Below are 24617 nucleotides of genomic sequence, written 5' to 3'. Positions count from 1 at the left end.
GTCAGTCACATCTAGATGTATCAAGGGTCCCATATCGCTCCACCTGCACACACCTCACACCATTACAGAGCCTCCACCAGCATGAACAGTCCCCTGCTAACATGCAGGGCCCATGGATTCAAGAGGTTTCCTCTATACACGTACATGTACATCCGTTCGATGCGATATGAAATGAGACTCATTCGACCAGGCAACATGTTTCGAGCTATCGACAGTCCAATGTCAGTGATGATGGGCCCAGGCGAGGTGTAAAGCTTTGTGTCATGCAGTCATCGAGGGTACACAAGTGGGCCTTCGGCTCCAAAAGCCCATATCGATGATATTTCATTGAATGGTTTGCACGCTGACACGTGTTGATGGCCAAGCATTGAAATGTGCTGCAATTTGCAGAAGGGTTGCTTTTTTGTCATGATAAATGATTCTCTTCAGTCATCATTGGTCCTGTTCTTGCAGGTTCTTTTCCGGCCGCAGCGATGTCGGAGATTTGATGTTTTCCCGGATTCCTGATATTCATGATGTACTCGTGAAATGGTCATATGGGAAAATCCCCATTTCATCGCTACCTGTGTCCCATCACTTGTGCGCCGAATATAACATCACATTCAAACTCACATAAATCTTGATAACCTGCCATTGTAACAGGAGTAACCAATTTAACAACTATGCCAGCCACTTGTTGTCTTATATAGGTATTTCTGACCACAGCGCCTTGTTCTGCCTGTTGACATATCTCTGTATTTGAATGCACATGCATATACCAGTTTCTTTGGTGCTTCAGTGTATATCTATACTCTATGCCCATCTCTGTCTGGCAACACTGGATTCAATTGGCATGAGACGAACATGAGTTGCGGGGATTCAAAAGCTTGCTAACACTGTCTACCTCACGCCCGCCATCACAAACCCAGAACACTGTCTAGCCTATGATGCATCATTGCAGTCTATGGTGCCAGTGACCTTGAATTGAAATTGATTTGTGTTATGGATAACAGTACAGTATAGTATTTTTGTTAGTAGCTAGTGTTGTAATGGAAAAAATGAAAAGTATTCATATGATGCTGGCTAGAAATTGAAAGTAAAAGCTTATGCAGAGCAACATGGAAACAGAAGCTGAGCAGCATTTTGGCCCTCCAGAAAAAAACATTCGCAATTTGCGGTCAAGTAAAGAGGAACTGGAAAAAAAGAAAGAAGACTAAATGTGCATATAGAGGACCGAGTGCAAAATGACCAAAATTAGAACATGCTGTATTGAAATGGATTCAAGGACACCATCAAAATGGCATTGGAGTTAGTGTGAAAATGGTTCAAATACATGCTCACAAGTTAGTGCTACAGCGGAACTTAGCAGACTTTAAAGATGAAGTTGGTTGGTGCTACGGGTTTATAAAGCATCATGGACTTAGCATGTAAACCAAAACCAAAATATCTCAGAAATTGTCACAAGGGTATGAAGAGAAAATATTATCTTTCCATTGCTTTATTATTCAACATGGAAAGAAAATCAGTGTGGAACTAAGCCAAATAGTGAATATGGACGAAGCTACTCTGACATTTGAAGTACTGAGTAGCAGAAAGATGCTAAAACTGTAACTGTAGAAACAAGTGGACAGGAAAAAAATGCACCACATTGTTGTCCTTTCCTGTTATGCTGACAGTACTAAACTTAATCCATTTTCAAATGCAAAACAATGCCAAAACCACCTAAAATACCACCAGGTGGTGTTTATGTACATGACAAGGGTTGGATGGAAGAAGCTGGTCTGAAATTACAGATTAACAGAGTATGGGTAGTTATTTGAAAAATTCTGTGAAAGAGAAATTGAGACAGGAGAATACAAAGCTTGCTATTATTCTGGAAGGACTTATTTCACAATGGTAACCTTTTGATTTCTCGCTAAATAAACTTTTAAAGTGTATATGAGAAAGGAATGGTACAAATGGTTGATGGATGAATCCCAACATGAATTCATGCAAAAGGAAGCTTTAAAATGATCCACTATCAAACAAATGTGTCACTGGACAAAACAGTCGTGGTCTAGAGTGAGAGAAGACATTATTGTTAAATCTTTCAAGAAGTGTAGCATAAGCAATGCTCCTGAGAGCAGTGAAGACTCTCTTACGTATGGAGAGGACAGTGATGACAATGAAGAGCAAGAAGAAGAAAGTTCAGATGATGATTTGCAGTTTACTAATAAAAATTGTAAAAATGTTATTAAAAATTGCTTAAAAATTAAGATGTCTTAGTCTGTAAAATTTGGTAAAAAGCAGCATAAATGTACCCGGTGATCAAAAAGTTAGTATAAATTTGAAAGCTGAATAAATCACGGAATAATGTAGATAGAGAGGTACAAATTGACACAGACGCTTGGAATGACATGGGGTTTTATTAGAACCAAAAAAAAAAAAAAAAATACAAAAGTTCACAAATGTACGACAGATGGTGCTTCATCTGATCAGAATAGCAATAATTAGCATAACAAAGTAAGACAAAGAAAATATGATGATGATCTTTACAGGAAATTATCGATATGTCCACCATCATTCCTCAACAATACCTGTAGTCGAGGAATAATGTTGTAAACAGCACTGTAAAGCATGTCCGAAGTTATGGTGAGGCATTGGCATCAGATGTTGTCTTTCAGCATCCCTAGAGATGTCGGTCGATCACCATACACTTGCGATTCAGGTAACCCCAAAGCCAATAATCGCACGGACTGAGACCTGGGAGGCCAAGCATGATGAAAGTGGCTGCTGAGCACACGATCATCACCAAACGACGCGCGCAAGAGATATTTCATGCATCTAGGAATATGGGGTGGAGCACCATCCTGCATAAACATCGTACATTCCAGCAGGTGTTTATCAGCCAGGCTGGGGATGATGCAATTCTGTAACATATTGGCGTACCTCTCACCCGTCACGGTAGCAGTTACAAAACCAGAATCACGCATTTCCTCGAAGAAAAAAGGCCTGATAACAAAGGATGTAGTAAATCCAACCCACACCATGACTTCCTAGTCGTGCAATGGAGTTTCCACGACAGTTCTAGGATTTTCGGTAGCCCAAATTCTGCAGTTGTGGGGGTTGACAGACCCTCGGAGCGTGAAATGAGCTTCGTCAGTCCACAACACGTTACTCAACCAATCGTCATTTTCCACCATCTTTTGAAATGCCCACACCACAAATGCCCTCCGCTTCACTAAATCGCCGGGTAACAGTTCATGATGTCGATGGATTTTGTACGGATAGTATCGGAGGGTATGCCTCAGTGCCAACCAAACAGTAGTGTATGGAATGCTGGTGCGATGCAACTGCACGAGCACTAACTTCCCCGTGCATAGACGAACCCGCTGCAGTCTCCATTTTTTCCTGAACTGTCTCAGCAGCATTACGCCTTGTGCTCGGTAGGTCACAACGGGGTCTATCATCTAAACAACCTGTGGCTTTGAACTTCGAAATCATTCTCGCTACAGCTGCATTTGTCAACGGACCTTTACTCGTTTGAATCCCCATCCTATGGCGATAGGATCATAACGCTGAACTAGCACATTCCCCATTCTGATAATACAGCTTCACGAAAAGCGCCTTCTCAGGTAACATCAACATTATGCGACTGCTGGCGCATCTGATTCTCTCTCTCATTACAGCTCCTTTTATACACGATTGTCATGCGCAGTCACTGATGTTTTGCTGTCCAGCGCCATCTGTCGGACATTTTGTGAACTTTTTTCTAATAAAATCCCATGTCATTCCAAGCATGTGTGTCAATTTTTACTCTCTATCTACATTATTCCATGGTTTATTAAGTTTTCAAATTTATACTGACTTTTTGATCACCCGGTATGTATTTATAACAACTTTTATTGCAAACCTGTTCAAATACAAGAAAAGTTTGTAAGGTGATAGAATTTAATGTTATTTCCTCCTTTGTTTCACAAAATTGCCAGTTTTTAAGCAGGGTATTAGAGTGTTGTAGTGGCTGGTTCATAGTATCTCATAAATCCCTTGCGCTAGTGTTGTGATTCAAGTGTCGTGATTGTTCAAACAAGGTCGACACTGTATCAAGCACTTCAGCATATCAAGAAATCTCAAGTTTATTCGAACGCAAGTAAAACCAAGTATTGTTTTATACGCCCCTATCATTCGGAATTGTTCAAAATAAATTTGTACAAAACCTCAGTAGCTAAAGCTTCATCTGTAAATATAAGGTGACCCTATATTAACCTGTTAAACAATGTAAAAATGTTGACCTCAGCAACAGTAGTTTAATCTGCAAATATAAGATGACCCCATATTTTTTGAATGATGAATTTGGGAAATAATCGGATAAATATGGTATAATTGTGTCATTGGCAATCATCAGTGGTGCTGTATGTGCAGCTATCACCAGTACATACAAATAATTTAGTACATCATCTTAGTATCTTGTTGAAGCTGGTTGGAGATGATATAGTAGTACACAGTGAGGTTCTTAGTAGAAAAATTGTTGCAAACAGTGCTTAGTACAAATGTTAGAGAGTGACCATCAGCATTACCAGTGCAGTGTCGTGTTTATTGAGAGGTAAAAAGGTGATACACTGTTTGAGTGCACAAACATCAAGACATGACTGTAATCAATAACAAATGTTATATCTTTGACATAAATCTAGTTGTGGAGAAGATAAATACCAAACCAACATTTTTTTCTTGCAATAATTTTTGTCTGGCTGATTCTTGTGCTTCTAAGATTATTATCTCTAAGGGAATGACAACTGATGCAAAAGTGACAGAAACTGACTACTCTGATAATTCGTAACGAACATGTCACTACTAAAAGTCAAAGTATTTTAGATTTCAGTGGTTTCTCTTTTATTTTTGTTTTGGGTGTTATTCTCTCTCTCTCTCTCTCTCTCTCTCTCTCTCTCTCTCTAACAACAGCATAATAGCTGTCTGGTAAGTCTACTTTTATACTATTACCACCACATGAGATGGGTATCAGGCAAAGGAAACTAATAAAGCATGATGGAGGTTCTGTAATGAGAGGGGGGGATGAATGTTCATTGGCTCCTGCAGCCACACCGGAAAGAAAGGTAGTGTGATACGTAATCATTTTAAACAATCACACCCATTTTGTCATGGAGGCACTGTTCTGAGTACAGTATTGTATCTGCTAAAATAAAAATGGCCCATATTGTTCTGGAAATAGACGGTCCATGACTACAGGGTTTTTATTTTATTTCTTTATTTATCTATCTTTCATTCTTGCTTCTAGTTTTGGCAACATAACTGTAAAATGTCTATTTACAGACAAATGCTTTATCAGCTGTGGAATTGCCAATAAAATTTTCCATGAAAGGTGATGGAGAAGATCGTTTCAAAGATTGATTTGATGAAAATGAAATAGCATGACTTCATCACCACAACTGGTGAATTTGAGTATTATTAACCCTTTCACTGCTGCAGATGTGATGTTTGCATTCTGTGCTGAGGGCAGCTTTTCCTGTGGCTGTATGGCTCACCAAATGCTGGTGCATGTGCCGAGCTATAGCATTCTGGCTGATATGAAATACTTATCATCCGATTTTTTGAAAATATTAACTGAAAAAATTTGTTTTTTTGCAAATCTTCTGGTCTGATATCTTTGCTCAATAAAGAACTGAATTTCTTTTTGTTACCTGTCATACTTAACTTTGCTGCACCAAATTAAGTAAAATATTGCACAAAATTTTACAGAGTTTGCAGAGGTGAAAAAGCATTGTGTAAATGTTTTGTTTAGTTGGTTTTAGATCATACACTGCAGTTAGTGAAATGCACATAAGATATCAAAATTTTATTTAAAATTGAGAGCAGAACAATACCTCATTTCATTCTCTAGTCAATTAAGTAAAATATTGCACAAAATTTTACAGAGTTTGCAGAGGTAAAAAAGCATTGTGTAAATGTTTTGTTTAGTTGGTTTTACATCATACACTGCAGTTAGTGAAATGCACATAAGATATCAAAATTTTATTTAAAATTGAGAGCAGAACAATACCTCAATTCATTCTCTAGTCATTGGGCTTTATATGTGACAGTTGGTCACACGTGACACACCCAATCATGTCCTCATGCATCACAAATCATGTTGACATTACCATCATCATATCTCATAAATTATTTAAGATACCAAAACGAGGTGTTTTGCAAACGATAGGAGGCAATGAGGCACATATGTTGCATGATAAATACTTGAAACTTTTTTATTCCCCCGAGATAAGGAAGCAACTTGTTGCAGCAGTGACGTCAGCGGCACAGGATGCACTCTAGGAAAACCCATGTCCACAGCACCTGGGTAACGGCAGTGCAGGAAATGTATGGACATCCACAGCAGCAAAAGGGTTAAGCAGTGGTTGTCTGTGCTTCAAAAAAACAGTTATGGAACTGTTCTCTAACAACTGCCAGAAAAGTGCACTGTTGGCAAAGTGATGTTCATCATCTTATGAGAGTTTCAAAGTACTCACATCCTGTAGTCTGTGTGTATTGCAACTCATCAGTCCAGGAGATCTTTTCCCTTGCTTTGAATGTCCAATGACAATGTTCCTGCACCTGTCCTAATGTCATGTGATGTGCTGTGGAGTATTGGTTTCTGTATCCCATGCAAGGAGGTGGTTCTTGATAAAGTTACTCTCTGATTTTTTATCACCATCCAGCACAAAAGTAATGAATGTTTGGCCACATTATGACCCGTTTGTCCACTATTACAATCAGTAGTCAATGGCAATCACTGTCATTAATATGCCTTAACCACAGCAGTTGCCTTCACCATTGCAGATTTTCCTAGAGTTACGATACTCATGGTACACCTTTGGCACATTGGCATTTGTTAATCCTGATTACTGCACAACCTAAAAGATGGAGTGTCCTTTGGCTCATGTACCAATGATTTGGTTATGATAAAATATGCTGCTGTTGTGCAGTTTGTCTACCCTATGCTTGTCTTGATGCATAAAAATGTATGTACACTAAATGTGAGGAGACAGTTTTTCATGTCATGCATGAAAGTCTGGGATACCAATATATTACAATCACCTAAAAAAATAAATTATGAGCTAACAGAATTCAACAAGATAAGTAAGATATTTTTAATGACTTTCTCAAACACCAGCATAACTTTAATGATGTTTGTGTGAATATTGGGGTAGATTCTATGTTCGGGTCTTTGCCACCTCAAGTGTGATCATTGTTGCCAGTCTGCAAGTTATCCCATGTGTTTAGCTGCTGACACAGAATGAGCCTGTTGTGGTAAGGATTGTTGTTCATTGCTATATTGTGATAAATGTGGTAGTATTGCGTTCCCTCATGGCTCTTTGCCCTTGGTGTTTGGAAAAGCTTGTTGATAAATATAAAAATTCTTGCCCTCTTCTGAATTTGTCGTACTTTTAATGTTCTCACATGAGCCGCAATCATATTTTATTGTTAATGAAAAATGGAGTACCACCAATTACAAAAATTAATGTTTTTCGTAGAGTCATAACAACATAGGTATGACATTATTTTTTATAATCATTACTGCAAACTTCGATTTTTACATTCCCCATTTTACGTCCCATTTTCTTCCTGTTGATATTGGTTTTACTGAAAGAGCTATAAGTGGCACAAAAGACAGGTGGTTTGCACCACGGGTGGTGGTGGAGTTAAGGGAATATTTTGGTCTTTTGTGAAAGAGGAAATGCTGATGTAATCCAAGCTCGGTGCAACCTTTTAAATTCAAACACAGACTCAAAGAATATGCTCAGTCATAATCGAGGAAATGTTGCCCATTTCTAGCTAGTGAACTCTTATTGGCTGGTGACTTTACCCGATATCCATTGCAGCCACCACACCACACTAACGTATGTAAAGTGGCTCACCTACTAGCGATGTGGAGAGAGGGAGTGGCCCTGCAGTGACAGGAATGCAGGTAGGGGTGAAAGCATTTTGAGAAGTGCTGAAAAAGTACTTTTCATGCAGATGATGTGCTATGACACATCACATGGAAATAGAACAAGTGTTTTGCAATAGCACATCTTAAAGACTTTTGTGTTCAAATTGGACTTGATACAGTTGCAACAACTACATACCTTACTCATGTTCATACTTTGCACCACACATTGTGGATTGTAAAGACTGGCAGCAATGATAAAGGGCATGAAGCGAAACTGTAGCACCGGAGCTTTCTTTCAAATTTACGTTTTACATAGTATACAGAAATGCACTGAGCCAATTCTAATAAGCTTGTAACGTCAACTGTGGAAGTAAACTCATTTTTTCACATCTTGCTTTGTCTCATCAAGCCTAAAATAACATTTTAACAGCGGTGAGCATATGAAGTGTGGCTCATAAGAAAAGCATTAAACAGTAACAGCAGTGGTGACAGAGTATGTCATTAAGCAGATGTCCACATTTATGCTTGTGTTTTAACCACATAGCTGCTGTGATGCTTTTGGTTTAGTTCAATATGTTCACCAATTTTTTGCTTTTTTATGGCTGAGCACAAAGGATGATCTCTCAAAAACGCATGTTTTGAATGTATAATTTCTAGTCGTAGCATGTCAGAAAACAGCTGGATTATCTTGTACCCAGATGCCAATTTCAATTTTTGTTGTGTAACAGCAAGAAAAAGCTCATGTGTGATTTTGAAAGAACTGATGAAATTTATTACCACAAATTATTGTATAAACATTGTATTGTACAGTTAATTTCCTTCACTTAGTCAGATTTTGTACAGATTATTGGAGACGACTGCAATTGTTAATCATATATGTCAATTACATGTGTTTTTGCTCTTTTTTTTTTTTTTGGGGGGGGGGGGGGGGTTCACATTTTCTCAATTCACCCATTTTCCTCAATTTTGCATTTTTTAAATCTGGCCCACACAAAAATGCAAAATAAGGGTTTCACTGTAGATCAAAAAAGTCTTGATGGTACATTTCTTTTGTGTATTGCACATATGTATTGTGATCTTTGTTGAACCAAATATCAAACTTATAGTCCAGGTGAGTATTTGGAAATGTCATATGCAGTGACGCAGTTATTGTTTAGTTACCACAAGAAGCTCAATTCCTGTAACATTCTCTACAAACAATTAAGTTTTGATTGTACTGCTATATTTGTTTTAGCGATACACTTTTTATTTTCATATTTCTCTACTATACACTACTACTCTGAGAATTATTCTACCACTAATGAAACACTTTTAGAAGCATATCATATCAGCATCTAATTGCAAATTCATTGTGTTAACTGTAGGCTGAAACAATATCAGGCCATTCTGCATCATCCGTCAGTGAAGCAATTCTGGTAGCAAAAGATCTGCAACAGAGGTCCAAATCTGGTCGATGTTCCATCGTCCTGACACTGGGTGAATTTGGAGCAGTAGTCGCAGAAGCTGGAGGAAAGGATGCAATCCATATACCAGTTCCACAGCATAAGAGTACTTTTGGTGCTGCACCAGTTGTTGATTCAACAGTAAGTTCTATCAACTACTTCCTATTTTTCCAAGTATTTGGTTTTGTTATACATCACTGCACCTGTTTTTAAACATGAGGTGGTCACTTATTCAATTTATTTTTGTTTTCTTCACTTAAATTGAGGAAATCAAAATGACAGAGTAAGGGGGCATTTAAAATGTAAAGGCATGTTGGTTGTACAGCTCATTGCAGAGATAGGATACAACCTGTTGGTGTTGCAGGCATGTGACAGGATAAGGAAAGTACATGAGCCGAGCAGAAATGAATGGGGAATCATTCTAACAAAGATACAGGCCATGGGAAATCCATTGACATAAGCAAGTTAGACCAAGGATGGATTGTTGCGGCTCAGCATCTAGGGACAGATATCTTAAAAATTTCAAAGCTGGTCAGTTGTTTGCAAGCTGCTGTCATGAGCATCTATGGAAACTTGTTGAAAGATGGTGAAACCATAAATAAATAACAAGATGTTGGGCATCTGTGCCGCACCAAAAAACAGGGAAGTTGAACACTGTCTGCTATGTAAATCAGTGTAGGCTGCCACCGTTCAGCATGTTATTGAACATGGCGTTCCACAGCACACAACTCCTGCACATTCCCATGTTAATCTGACATTGTCAACAATTGCAGTGGGCGGAGGATCATTGAGATTGGTCTGTGAATCAATGGAAGTTTGTCTGATGAATCACATTTTTTGTTACACCTAGACAATCGTAGTTTCCGGATACATCATTGTACGGGTGAACTACTGCTTGAAACATGCACCACATCAAAGATGCAATCTAGTTGGGGTAGGGGGGGGGGGGGGGGATGTTAACTCGGGGGTTCCGTGTGTTGTGTGTTAGTAAATGAAGGTACCATGACAGCTGCAGACTATGTAGATATTATTGTGTACCGCCTGCATCCTTTTAAGCTCAATATCTTTCTCGATGGTGATAGCATTGGTGTCTTCCAGCAGAGTAACTGCCCACACCCTTGGCCAGAATCATCTTACAGTGGTTTGAGGATTGTGACAGAGAACTCATACTGGTGTCTTGGCCACCAAATTCACTTGATCCGAACCCAGTGGAACACATCTGGGATGCAACAGGTGCCAGCTCTGTGCCCAGAAACCATTGGTCCAAAATTTTTGCATGACCTGAGCTTAAACATCTCCAGAAACCTACCAAGGACTTGCCTAATTTATACCATACAGAATTGCTGTTGTATTGTGTTCCAAAGTTGGATCAACATGCTTTTAAGCAGACAGTCATAATTTTTTGCCTCATCATTCTATGAGTCACATACTCAATGGACCAGCTGGAGTGACTGAATTATTGCTAATCACTAACTCCATTCCAGATTCCACAGATGATAAATTTTTAATATTTTTTCAAGACAGATTTTCTGTGAATAATTTTTTTGTGCTGTCATTTGCTTCAATATAAATGTGTTTAGGTCTGTTACGTTAGGTTTTTTGTATGGACAGAGTAGGGCACGTGAGTTGTTACTAATAGGGGTGGGGGGGGGGGGGGGGGGGGGGGAATGCACACACTGTGAAAGTTTTAGGGTATTTATCTAATGTTTGCTTACATTGTGCAATAATACAGCTGTGCAAGATTGTAATTTATTATTGTATTTGGGAAAATAATCTGCTGAATTCATTTTGTTACAATCAAACTTGTTCAATAGTGTTGATGCGACAGCATGTGAGTATCGGCTTAAAAAAAATCATTTGAGTTATGAGAATATTTAACAATAAACAATAAAATACTGCCTCTTTCACCAAATACATTGGTTGCGAGTTCAAACACAGAAAATCAAACTACCTCTTAAACTTCACAGTAGATGCTTATCTTGTAAGAGGTTTGCAGGTTGTCTATAACAGAATCAATAGAAATTATCGGTCAAATAGGCAGGGGAATGGCAGTTGAAGGAATCCATGCGACTAGTTATCACTTTTTTCTCATTGTTAGTCTGGACGTTTGCTGGGAAAGCTTTTCCTAAGAGAGTGTCACAGTTTTCATCATATTCATGAGTCCCATCATCTTAACTGTACAGGTGGTATCTGTCAAATAGCTCACCAAAAACTACTGTCAGAAAAATTCAGTTGCCAACAGAAAATATAAATATGTGTCTTTATGTTATAGGGTGCCGGAGATTCATTCTTGGGTGCACTGGCATTCTTCCTCGCACGCTGCCCAAAGTTGTTGTTAACTGAGATGGTCAGCAGGGCATGTGCTGTGGCATCCATCAGTGTACGAGCAGAAGGAACACAGACTAGTTTCCCTTATGCACATCAACTACCACCTGAAATATTAATGAATTGCTGATATTGTACATAATATTTGTGAACTGGGTGCATTATTTCATTACACTGCTTTTGGAAGACTGTCAGTATTGTTAAGTTGAACACAGGGTGCTTTGTTAATTTCTGTACTTAGAAGCCAACAGAAGTAAAACTTTAGTGGATAAAAACTTTTGGATAATGTGATATCAATAGCTGAGTTGTAAGGGATAAATGATACTAACACATGTTACAATTTCATAATGTAAAATTGTGCAACAATAATAATATCAGATGGTATGCAGGACAGAGTCTCATAATACAGTTAATTTCTATATTTATTGAGCAATTCACAACAAATAAGAAACACACAAGCAAACTGCAAGATTTCCATGTTAGCATATTGCCAGTTTGCTTTCATCCTGTGATTTTTGGCTGGCACCTGTTCAACCTTTCATTTCCATATTATGAATTCAGCAATTGAGATATTAAAATTCACTATCTTCTGTATTAATACAGTGCACGCCAACAGTGGGGACTCAACAGTCAAATGAAATGAGAAACATAACACTAACCCAAGAAATGGAAAATATTATAAATCTGAAACAAGTTAACATTTATTTTGTGAAGTGTTTACTGTTAACATTACTGGGTACAAAAACGGAATAAAAGTTAATTAAAAACAAAAATTACCTACACTGTGAAAACTGTCAACTGATATAAAGACATCAACAGTTTCTATAAATGCACATTACTTCATGTGGTAAAAACAGTTCTTTTTTTCTATCGTACACAAATGTACACCATATTTTCTGCAGATGATATGTGCACAGCTTTTTGGGCAGAGTTCGCACCATGCTTGCTTGACATCATACTGTGCCCAATGACCATTTGTCATATCTGACATTAGCAGTTAGATTTGTTGATTGTTGCACCTTTCCTTTCCATAGATTCTTCTCCAATGCTTGGTGTCTCTTTCCTTTTCATATCAAATTTTCCACTCTGTGTCGAATCTGTTGATATATCAGCTTGAAATTGCATCAGTGAGTACTCACTGGTTTTCCCCAGTCGCTGTTGATGACGTATGTACAATAGCCAACTGTTTATGACTGCTAACACCCCCCCCCCCCCCCCAAAAAAAAACAACCCTCCAATGACACAATGCCAGAACACCACCAGTCTCATATACCACCTCTTAGATCATATGTCAGTTCTATTTCTATACCACCCCAGAAGCATGTCAGATTTACCCCTCTCATGAATTTGTAGTACTATTTTACAAAAAACGGTCTGTCCACATCTATGGACTCTTTTCTGTAGCACACCACCTTTTGCTTTTAGATTCCAGATCTATGGCAGCATATGAAATTGACGGCTTTCCAATCAAACCACTAGATTAGGGACAGGTTAGACTTACAAGGGGTGGCCATGACGATTGGAATGCAGATTTATTGCAAACTTCGTACACTTGTAGTAATCCATGAGGACAACAAAATCTGTAAGCAGTAGCGCGTACTTCTCAACCGTTATTGAGAAAATCGCAAGATAATTTCAGTCATCAAATGTGTACCTGTGCGTGGCCGTTATTATCACGAAGTGGCGGCAGCTGAGTGGTTAATCGTAGGTCATTGGTCACTGGATCGAGTCCCATTTGTCACCTCCCCCCCCCCCCCCCCAACACAGTCATATTCTTTACTATTTATATTACAAACGATATAACAGGAAAAATACATGTAATAAATTTACAATGTTATTTGACAGTCTACAAAGTTTTATTATCACAAATAATATAATATTCATAACTACTGACTAGTAAACGACCAAACGCATAAGAAGTAGAAGTAGAAGTAGTAGTAGTAGTAGTATTATGGTATTCTGCCTTACGGTAGGTCTTGTCGTGAGTTAAGCCTCTTCCACTTTTGTCTGTCCGTAGCCAGTCTTTTCATTTCTGAATATTTGTCTCCTTTGATATTGTCCAGCATTTGATATCTTCCTCTTCCCCTTTTCCCCTCTACCATTCCTTATATTCCTTCCTTCAATAAACAGTCCCTCCTCAAACAATGTCCAATCTAGTTCTGTTTTCTCTTTCTTCTCCAACCCTTCTTAATACTTCTTCATTCCTTACTCGGTGTTCCCATTTCACTTTTTCCAGTCTTCTCCATAACCGCATCTCTAGTGCCTCCAAACTTCTTTCATCTTCCTTCCTCAATGTCCAGGTCTCCGCACCATATAAACAATATAAACATAAACTGATACTGAAAATGTTTGCTTGTCCGTGATTTGAGAAATCCGTTATACCTGGAAGGAGCCCGAAACTACATGTTACCTTCATGTTTTGACTGCCACAGACAGCTTTCGAAAGGTGTACAACTAATGATCGCTTTCAACATTACATGTACAAGTTTCAGGATGGTATTTTTCGTAAAAACATGGAAAACAAAGTTAAACAGCACCAGCTGCATTGAATAAATGCTCCACATACGCATGGTCTTTTGAGGTTTTCCATGGGAAAACAAACCTCGGTAAAATTTTTAAAAACCTCTCTTTCATCTGATAATTTGGAAGCAAACCACGCATAACACAGCATTTCCTTAAATATCGGCACTGATAATTGTTCATGCAGTATCGAGTGTATTTTAATGGCTTCTTCACAAGTAGCAATTTCTCTTTCGATTAAATAAGAACAATTTTGAAGATGCTCAATGAAATGTTTAACTTGCCTGTAGAAATAAACATCGCACGGTTGGTAAATTGGCGTGCATTTCGGAGGTACGACTTTAACCATACGTGTTCCAAGTCCTTCGTCATATTACAAACGATATAACAGGAAAAATACATGTAATAAATTTACAATGTTATTTGACAGTCTACAAAGTTTTATTATCACAAATAATATAATATTCATAACTACTGACTAGTAAACGACCAAACGCATAAGAAGTAGAAGTAGAAGTAGTAGTAGTAGTAGTATTATGGTATTCTGCCTTACGGTAGGTCTTGTCGTGAGTTAAGCCTCTTCCACTTTTGTCTGTCCGTAGCCAGTCTTTTCATTTCTGAATATTTGTCTCCTTTGATATTGTCCAGCATTTGATATCTTCCTCTTCCCCTTTTCCCCTCTACCATTCCTTATATTCCTTCCTTCAATAAACAGTCCCTCCTCAAACAATGTCCAATCTAGTTCTGTTTTCTCTTTCTTCTCCAACCCTTCTTAATACTTCTTCATTCCTTACTCGGTGTTCCCATTTCACTTTTTCCAGTCTTCTCCATAACCGCATCTCTAGTGCCTCCAAACTTCTTTCATCTTCCTTCCTCAATGTCCAGGTCTCCGCACCATATAAACAATATAAACATAAACTGATACTGAAAATGTTTGCTTGTCCGTGATTTGAGAAATCCGTTATACCTGGAAGGAGCCCGAAACTACATGTTACCTTCATGTTTTGACTGCCACAGACAGCTTTCGAAAGGTGTACAACTAATGATCGCTTTCAACATTACGTGTACAAGTTTCAGGATGGTATTTTTCGTAAAAACATGGAAAACAAAGTTAAACAGCACCAGCTGCATTGAATAAATGCTCCACATACGCATGGTCTTTTGAGGTTTTCCATGGGAAAACAAACCTCGGTAAAATTTTTAAAAACCTCTCTTTCATCTGATAATTTGGAAGCAAACCACGCATAACACAGCATTTCCTTAAATATCGGCACTGATAATTGTTCATGCAGTATCGAGTGTATTTTAATGGCTTCTTCACAAGTAGCAATTTCTCTTTCGATTAAATAAGAACAATTTTGAAGATGCTCAATGAAATGTTTAACTTGCCTGTAGAAATAAACATCGCACGGTTGGTAAATTGGCGTGCATTTCGGAGGTACGACTTTAACCATACGTGTTCCAAGTCCTTCGTCATCGGTGAAAATTTCGTCGTACAAACCAGGATTAGTCTGATCCCCCCAATAATCTATTATTAATAAGAATTTTTCTTTCTTCACATAGGGAAGCATGACGCTAGATACAAATGAACAATATAATTGCATGGTAAGTTTCCCGGATTTCGAACTCATTACGACGACATTCAGAAGATCTTTCATTAATTTGTCAATGGTGTTCTGAACCTTTGGTCCAAAGTGCCCCGTGGCTTCTCGCAAACAAAGAAACACGTGTGGCAATAATTCGCCACACAATGTTATCATATATTGTGCCGTGTACGAGTGCGTCACCTTATTCATATTGCGCTTTCTGACAAATATGATCTTTGAATTTCTTTCGACGAGAGTTCTGTTGTTTGTGGACTGGTACTGGCAACCTGTCTGGTCTGTATTGATAACAAATTTTTTTTCGAAATTCCGGATGACTGCCCTTGTCTGCAATTGAAACTTTCTCATGGCTTCCAACGTTTCTTCCGCAGACACGCATTCCCTCAAACTCACATACTGCGTGATCTTCCTCTGCCGAACTCTGTGCCATAGTTTGAATTTTTTTAGCCATGAAAGCAATGCTTTGAAGATGAAGTTCTCAGATTGGAATTGGCTTGCAGCAGCCAAAGCCCACTGCTGTAGGTTTCTGGTTGTTACCTGAAAAGTAAAATCAAAGTTTCATTTTATTAATATAATTATTTCTTCAATGAGGTTGTTGAAGATATAGAAAATTAGATGTAGAGTGATAAAAATGAACACTTACTTGCTCATAATTTTGGCGAGACTCAACGAAATGGTCATAGGTCCACGCATCAATTACCGAATATTTATCGATCGTTGATCCTCCAGATTTTATGTTTTCTTCCCATCTCTTCAATTCATCTTTTCTTGTCAAACTTCTAGACCCTTTTATCTGGAGAGTTCGAAGACTCCATTTGGGGTGTTCTTTTGCCAGTTTAACAACTTTTATTTTGGTCTCCAATGGAACATAATCGCCCTTTGACGCCTTTTCTGCTGGCTCATAATCTTCATCATCAGATGAATTTTCTTAGACTTAACGGAATTGATCTTCTATGTCTACTTCATCAAAATGAATAAGGTCCTCGTCAGTGATGAGTATTTTTTCTCCTAACATTTTCATGGTAGCCCAATACAGTTCTTCTCCAATCACCATCGGCAGAAATTGTTGCTGATGCTTCTGTATCAATGGCGTCCGCTTCTTGAAGAAGACTCTCACAATATACGAACGCATCTTTCAAACGACGTTTCACAACTGCACATGGAGTGAATATTCATGACATTCCTTGTCTGCATTTCTCGCCGAACCGGGTGCCACTTCCATTTTTCTAGTCACGATGTAAGGTTTTATACTTCACGAACAATTCGCACGTACATTATTTCTTCCTGCTATATAAGCAAGGTCTCACCGCTACGCAAGTTAACCGTCAAATGATCCCCCATTATACCCTGGCCCTCCCCTCGTTGGTTGTTTATTAGTCGGTAGTTATGAGTATTATATTATTTGTGATGATAAAACTTTGTAGACTGCCAAATGACATTGTAAATTTAATAAAAGTTCATCTGATTACACGTATTTTTCCTGTTATATCAATTGTAATATAAATAGTAAAGAATATGACTGTGTTGGGGAAAAAAAAGTGACGAACGGGACTCAATCCAGCGACCAACGACTTACGATTACGGGGCTTGGACACTAACCACTTGGCTGCATGTGCTTCGTGATAATAACGGCCACGCACAGGTACATACTTGATGACTGAAATTATCTTGAGATTTTCTCAATAATGCTTGAGAAGTACGCACTACTGGTTCCATATTTTGTTGTCCTCAGGGAGTACTATAAGTGTATGAAATTTGCAGTAAATCCGCATTCCAAACTTCGTGGCCTCCCCTTGTTAGTTTCAACTCTCAACCATGCTCCGCTTCTTTCAGATCTCTTTCATTTACCAAAGGACAATACCCCATTCTGTCCTGTCTAATAGTACCAATACAGAGTATACCTTTAAGTTTTAATACTACTGCCAGTTGCAAGGATGAGAACCAGTTATTAAAGAATACTTTGTCAAGATTTACCGAGAAAAAAAAAATTTCAAAGTGCCGTTACTATGTCCGCAGAAAAACCAAGTCCAAAATCACCACAAGTATCTTTGCCACATAAGAATGAAAATTATACCATAATTCCAGGTGAACCAGTTCGCATGAAAATCTTGAATCCCCATTTGGGTGGTTTATTTCTAATACACTGCAGCCTCTGAAAGGTGCACTGTGTTTGTCGATGGAATTTTATTCTTCTAGTGAAATTGCTTTCACACCTTGAAGAAGAGTATCAAGCAATGGCCGTATTTCCAATAGTTTACCATATTTTGGACCTGTTCTTGATTTTTGGTTGGTGTTACCCTCGGTATGAAAATACTTTCAAGTTTTTGGAACCTATTTAAATTCATTATATCTGCAGTAGGATGATATCTACATGCTGCAGAGCCAGTGCAATTTGTTAGCTGGCATTTTTATCAGTCCCATTTGGAATAAAAGTCCCATAAGCTGTTCAGTTTCAACCTGTGTACAGTTGAGTACCTCTCCATCTTTTCGATTAGCTTACAAGTTGCTTTGAATACAGATTTCATTTTATAATATCATGTGTAACAAATGTTTTGAAATACATGAGGAGTTTTCAAATTTGCTGGAGGGGGCAGGAGATAATTCCACCATGTAATGTTGGGCAGTTCTAAATCTATTTTCTTGCATTCCACTCATCTGTATGTTCTTTTTTTTAAAAAAATCCGAGACATTTTTGTGCATATATTGTCTGAGAAGAAGGTGAATTACTCGATAAATTTTTGGTTGTAGTAGGCCCCGATACAGACAAATTTACATCAGATACACTGGCAGTAGTTATTGCAGGGATGGACAGAAAGGACTTAATGAACTTCGCTGGCAAGTGAACTTCACTGGTATGATCAAGATTTTGAGCTTCGTCACTAGTTCACTCTATCACACAAAAATAAAGTGTTAATCAATATTGTCGGATGTATCATTAATTTCTGACATATTTCCATAGTTTACAAAATCAAGAAGTTCAGGAATTTCTTCAATGGTCATTTGTTTTTTAATGTAATGTTCCATTGTCACAGTCTAGTTTGTCTATAAAAAATAAAAGTCATTACAATATACACAAGTTTTCGCCCCTGATCAAAGCCCAGCTTGTTGACTAGTCACAGCAGAACCTGAAACAAAGAAAATGTAATGTGTATAGGAATAAGATCTCAATTTATCACTCATTTTTTCAATATAAACAGCAAAATATAGGCTATTATTTATTTATTTTTTCTTGACTGTTACTAACCTTTTAATCCCTACATTGTTCATGGACATCGCACATTTGTATCAAGGTATATTATTATGTCAGACATTATTTTGTTGATGGTGACCATTGTCAGAGCAATAATGCAAGTGTAATCTTCATCATAGTACCAAAGAAATAACAATTCATTCGTAAAATAAAAGTAAAATAAACATAAATACACCACATCAACAGCCACGTGTAGACAATAATGTAACACGACGTCATAGCTGGAGAGATTCATGCAAGAAGTGGGTACATGCACCAACAAGTGGCAAAATGTCATACTAGAAGCATGCTGTCCCTTAACAACAAGATGACTTTAAGGATTGATACACAGTATACTGTATTGCCTAGGATCAACACTGGGAATGAAAGGGTTAACTCATAACTCACAAGGTGACTTTTCTATAATGCGTACGAGATGTGGTCTCTGGACCTCTATATTTAAACAGATTTAAGGTGCAAATCATTTGAAAATTTTAATTAAAGTTAAATAACATTTAGTTTTAGAATTACTTTAGTGTTTTTATATATTATTGACCTTATTGCGAAGGGTTAAGCTTGCTGGAATTTACTTTTTATCACACATTTTGCGTGTTCTTTTTAGGTACTACACATAAATGAACTGTTACAGAACTGAATTTTACATTCTCAAAAATTATGTCTTGGGGGTTCAAACTTGCACATAAAAATTGCCCTCAATAGGTACAAAAAGACAATCTGCGAAAGTTACAATCAGTGTTGTGATCCACGGTTTTCTTTATCACCACAGAGAATACATTCGATTTTAAGAAGCACTTTAAGTGTTTTATACGGGAAACAGAGGACCCCACCACAATTGTTCTAAGCTTCTTTCTCTCTGAATGATTCTCCGCTAGCAGAATTGTGATCACTGGTTGTTGTAAAAACACCATCTTTTCCAGCCCTTTGATCTATATCACTGAAATCTTCTTCCATCAACCGACAAACAATTTCTTCAAAAAGATCATTTAAACTGACTTGATCCTGCAAGGTGTCAACAGCAAACAAAGAAGGTGACATCAAGAAAACGTAGGGTTGCGATTCAAGGATGGTAGTGGGAATATATAAGCAGTCTGCCAGAACTGACCTTGGAGAGCGAGCTCAAAAATTTTTGCTCTCTCTCAGACCACACCTTGTGAGTTAAGGGTTAATTATTTTTCTGACATTTCACCAGCATGATGGGTTGCTATTGTCAAATATTCTCTCTCTATTACTGGGTAGGACTGTGGGGGTAGCATCTTTAATTCGTAATCCAAAATTTAGATATCCACCACCAGCAATGGAGGATGAATCTTTGACGCGTGTGACACCCCAGCCCACCCTGGGTGCTGCAGTGCCTAGGCAGAGATAACCAACATACTGCCTCCACACGTTGATAGGAGTGAAAATGCTTCTTAACACATCTGGTATGGTTAATACTGTTGAATATCTGTGAGTAGATTTTTTTCAGCCACACTTTTCCAGTTGATAACTGCTTGTAAAAGAATAGCTATTTGTGTCACGTTTTACATCACGTCAGCTAACAAGCGACAAAATTATTAGATATGTAGTTGTCACTTCTTTTTTAAATGTGGCAGTCTTCCTGTTATGAGGAACATCGACTATTTTCTTCACATTCGCTCTAGAAATCTGTAGCTGTTAACCTATAAACTCTTACCAGCAATTCCTACCCATTCTTCGATACTTAGATGGAATTTTTGTCATTTGTTACATCTGTGTTTGTGTATGCATCTGTCCAACACTTCCAATGGTTTAGATATCCCCGTATAATCCAATAATCCAAAAGCGTTTCTCCTCTAACATTTCCACCATTTTACAATTCCAGTTCCAATGCTGGCACTTAAGTCAACATTCTTCTTCATAACAGTGGATAGCTTCACCTTCACTGAAAAACACACACAGAATGCAAGTAAATACATTATAGCTTTTTAATTAAGTAGTTCTGTTTTTTAAAAAGTTAAGAGACTGAGAAGATTGTGCAGAAGGTAACTGATGGATCTGCAAATTACTACATCCACACCTGTACTTTGCAAGCCACTATGAAGTGTGTGAAAGAAGGTTCATAGTGTACCTTTCCACCCCCATCCTATTCTATTAGCAGATGCTATATGAGGAGAAAGATTATCAATATTCCATGTATGTCTCTAATTTCACTGCCATCATTAAGCAAGAACAACACTGCTTCATAATTGCTATAAGGAATAGCTGACACTTACTACATGACACCCAACCAATGATAGTAAAGTGAAATGCAAAGGTTGAGACGTGTTAACTGCAGCAAAGCCTGTGCATGAATGCACAGTGTGCTTTTGACCGTTCATGCAGTACCGGTGTTTGATGAAGGTAGATGGACAACTCATTAGTGCGACGTTCTGTGTGTGGTGCAGCAACACATGTGCAAGGCATCATTTGAGTGCAAGCCAGTCAAAGTGTCACTACTGTGGCCACAGTAATGGGTGTGTCCCAAACATGTCATCTCATGATTTAAAAAGGCCACTGTAAGTGCATATAATATGTAAAAGCATGCCAGTGGTTTTAGACAGGCCATCACGCCACAAGGGGATCGCTACATAGCCCTACTGGCGAAAAGGAACAGACATCTCATTCCTTGGCAGGTCGCTGCAGACCTTGCAAGCGCTACCGGTATTGGTGCCAGTGCATATCTCTTTGCCAGAACCATTTTGTGACAATTAAATTGGGCTGGTTTGTATGCTCAAAAGCTTGTTAAATCCATCCCACTTCAACTACGCCGTCATCGAGAAAGAACGTTGGTTGGGGTAAACAAGAAAGATGTTCTCCGATGAAACCTGCTTCACTGTGGCAAGTGATTCTGGCTACTTGTTAGTGTGGGCAGAGGGGGAACACATTATACACTACAGAATATCCATAAATGTCACTGGTATGGTTCAGGCATTATGGTGAGGGGCAGGTAATATACATAATGCCTGAATGCCACTACATATTTTTGCTTGACATACTGTTACAGCACCAGTGTTGCAAGGAGATTATTCTGGATCATGTGTGTCTGTTTAAGAGTGTGGTAGGCCTGGATTTTCTGTTTATGGATGATAGTCCCCGCCCACACAGGAAAGATGAGGAGGTGGACACACTGGAGAGTGAAGATGAACATATGGAATGGTCTGCCTACTCTCCTGCATCTAAACCATGCAATAACTGAAAACCTCCTTGAGAGAGGAGTCCCCAAGGACTCCTCAGCTGTCTGGTAATCAGAATGAATAACAAGTGCAAAATATGCATTAATGTTCAAGGAGGGTGTGTATCTTACTGAGAGTCCAATATCAATCTTTATGTTGGAGGGAGGTCTCATTGGTGTCAAATGTAGACGTTATTAATGTCTGTTATTTTGCTTTTCCATAGCATTTGTCAAGCAGTGTATGTTGAAGGAAGTTTACATTTATTGACATGTTTAACACTTTGGAGACTGGCCACTTAGGAGAACATCAGGCCTACGAAAGCGGCCATTTAAAGCATTATTGGCACGTGTAACGGATGTATCTTCAAGAGTAATACATACTAAAAAAGGACCAAGCTCCAAGATTATTCTTTACACTTACTTTAGTTCTTTGATAGGTTACAAATTTTTAAAATATGATGACAAAGTATAATTATCATCCCAAGGAAAAAGTATAAGGCGAGTTATTGAGGGTGGTGGGGTGTTTTTTTTTTTTTTTTTTTTCATAGCATAGCAGGATTTTCCTTTTCAGGCTGAAGCTATTACATGTGCTCGACTTTTTTTATGTAAAATTGATTTTAAACTTTGTGCACAAAGTAATAATTTATAAATCAAAACATAACAGTCCACAGAAATAACATACTTCTAACTTTGCCAATTGCTGTGCAAAGCTCAATTGCAAAAGAAGAATGGAAAATGCAGATAATTTTTTATTTGCGCACAAATGTGGCTGTTGCCAAGATGGTGAAGACAACATTTGTACCTCACATAATTACATTATGGTCCTAGTACATACATTAATGTACTACGCAATAGATTAAAATTGCCCGTATTTTATTTTCCGTAGCCTTTGGTGTTTTTCTTCTGTTGCACAAGGTATTTGAATTTAGTGATGCTTTATGGAAATGGAATGAGGTTATCCTGCGGTAAACTGTTCCACTACTTCACTCCTCTACTGGCATATGAGTATTTACCTCCACTGCTGTCCCTGGTTTCACACTTACTTGGTACTAATGGTTTTTCATTCCAACATATACACCCTCATAGACCATGTACATTGTATATCCTCCGATGCACAGGGCTGGCCAAAAATATAGTAACACCAAAAATGCAAAGCTTTAGAATGTCTAATACTGTGCAGGTAGGCCGTTGGAATTCAAAAGAGCTTCCAGCCATGTGTAAATACAAGTCCTGTATGGTTTTCAAGGAAATCTTATACCATAGTTCCTACAAAATAGTAGCAAGTTCAGGTAATGGCGACAGAAGTGAGTACTGATCACACTCCCCTCTCTCCGGAGTAGACCACAAAGGCTTAATAATATTGTGATCTGGTAATTGCAGTGACAATGGGAGATGCAACAATTCATTCTGTGCTCACAAAACCAGTTCTGTACGATGCAAGATGTGTGAACAGGAACCCTGTTGTCTTGGATCACAGCACCACTACTGGAGGACAAATAGTGTATCATGGGATGGACCTGAACCTGATCAGCCAAAATGGTCACATAATCCCTGGCAATAATGTGATCTTGCGGAGTAACCTTGGGGCTCATGGAATATCATGATATGGTTGCACAATTGTCACTGATCCCCCGCCACATTTCCCTCTTGGGATGTAAACTCAGCCAGAAGTTGGAAATAGTTTGAAACAAGACTTTTCCGACTGAATTACTTTCTTGCATTGCTCCCTAGTCCAGGTTTTATGGCTCTGGCACCACGTTTTCCTATTACAGGCATTTGCATCACTGATGCGTGGTTTCAGAATTCCAGCATGTCCTGTATGGAGCTCCTTTTGTGTTGTTTTGGTGCTGACAGGGTTCCCACATGTGACATTCAGTTCTGCACTGGCTTTTGTAGGTGGTGTAATCTTATTTTTCATCACAATCCTCTTCATTGACTATCTGTCACAATTACTTAAAACACATTTTCTTTCGCATTGGACTTGGCAGTTAATATTTTTCTGCTTTCCCTTTATGCGGTATAAATCTTCGATATAGTGCCTCTTGGAACACACATTTTTTGCTCCCTTGATAACGGAAGCACACATTATATGAGCAACAACAATTTGGCCACGTTCAAATTCACTTAGTTCGGACATAATACACCACAGCTACACAGAACACTGTTCTGACCATGACTGACACTTTTCACAGGTGCCGTTCATGGTAAAATACAGAAGCACAACCTGGATATGCATTTATGTTCAAGCACACATTTCTCACAATGTTTCCATATTTTTCCACTCCTGCAGTTCCCATTAGATACTTAGTTGCTCTCCATTGCATTTCTTCTATCTGCTTTGACAGGAATATTTGCTGGGGATCCCATGACCCTGCAGCTGGCGTCTTACGAGGGACACGTAGGCTTTCTCCTTCATACCCTTGGT

The 24617-nt window shown here is 38.3% G+C and overlaps 2 protein-coding genes across 8 annotated transcripts in view; one reads left to right on the top strand and one right to left on the bottom strand.

Moving 5' to 3' along the window:
* LOC126481184 (ribokinase-like) overlaps window positions 1–11838 on the top strand; it is a 56662-nt gene extending 44824 nt beyond the window's left edge. For all 3 annotated transcript variants that reach the window (XM_050104771.1, XM_050104772.1, XM_050104773.1), the window contains 2 exons: window positions 9247–9465; window positions 11597–11838. In XM_050104771.1, the coding sequence (XP_049960728.1) occupies window positions 9247–9465; window positions 11597–11779 (402 nt within the window). In that variant the 3' untranslated portion in view covers window positions 11780–11838. The remainder of the gene's footprint in view (window positions 1–9246; window positions 9466–11596) is intronic.
* A 1618-nt stretch (window positions 11839–13456) lies between these two features.
* The window catches only part of LOC126481183 (L-seryl-tRNA(Sec) kinase), a 43727-nt gene continuing 32566 nt past the window's right edge, over window positions 13457–24617 (bottom strand). For 3 of the 5 annotated variants that reach the window (XM_050104768.1, XM_050104767.1, XM_050104766.1), the window contains 2 exons: window positions 20696–20923; window positions 18454–18898 (listed from right to left, as the gene is read on the bottom strand). Coding sequence is in view for 2 of the 5 variants with exons in the window: in XM_050104769.1 (XP_049960726.1) it covers window positions 15243–16121 (879 nt within the window). In the remaining 3 variants the exon portion in view is untranslated. Of the gene's footprint in view, window positions 16311–16416; window positions 18899–20695; window positions 20924–24617 lie in introns of those variants that run through there. The other 2 variants (XM_050104769.1, XM_050104770.1) reach the window with 1 other exon arrangement.

This window comes from Schistocerca serialis, chromosome 5 (genome assembly GCF_023864345.2).
Source record: "Schistocerca serialis cubense isolate TAMUIC-IGC-003099 chromosome 5, iqSchSeri2.2, whole genome shotgun sequence".
Lineage (NCBI taxonomy): Eukaryota > Metazoa > Arthropoda > Insecta > Orthoptera > Acrididae > Schistocerca > Schistocerca serialis.
Note: the sequence above shows the minus strand (reverse complement) of the source record. Positions and strands in the feature narration are given on the sequence as shown.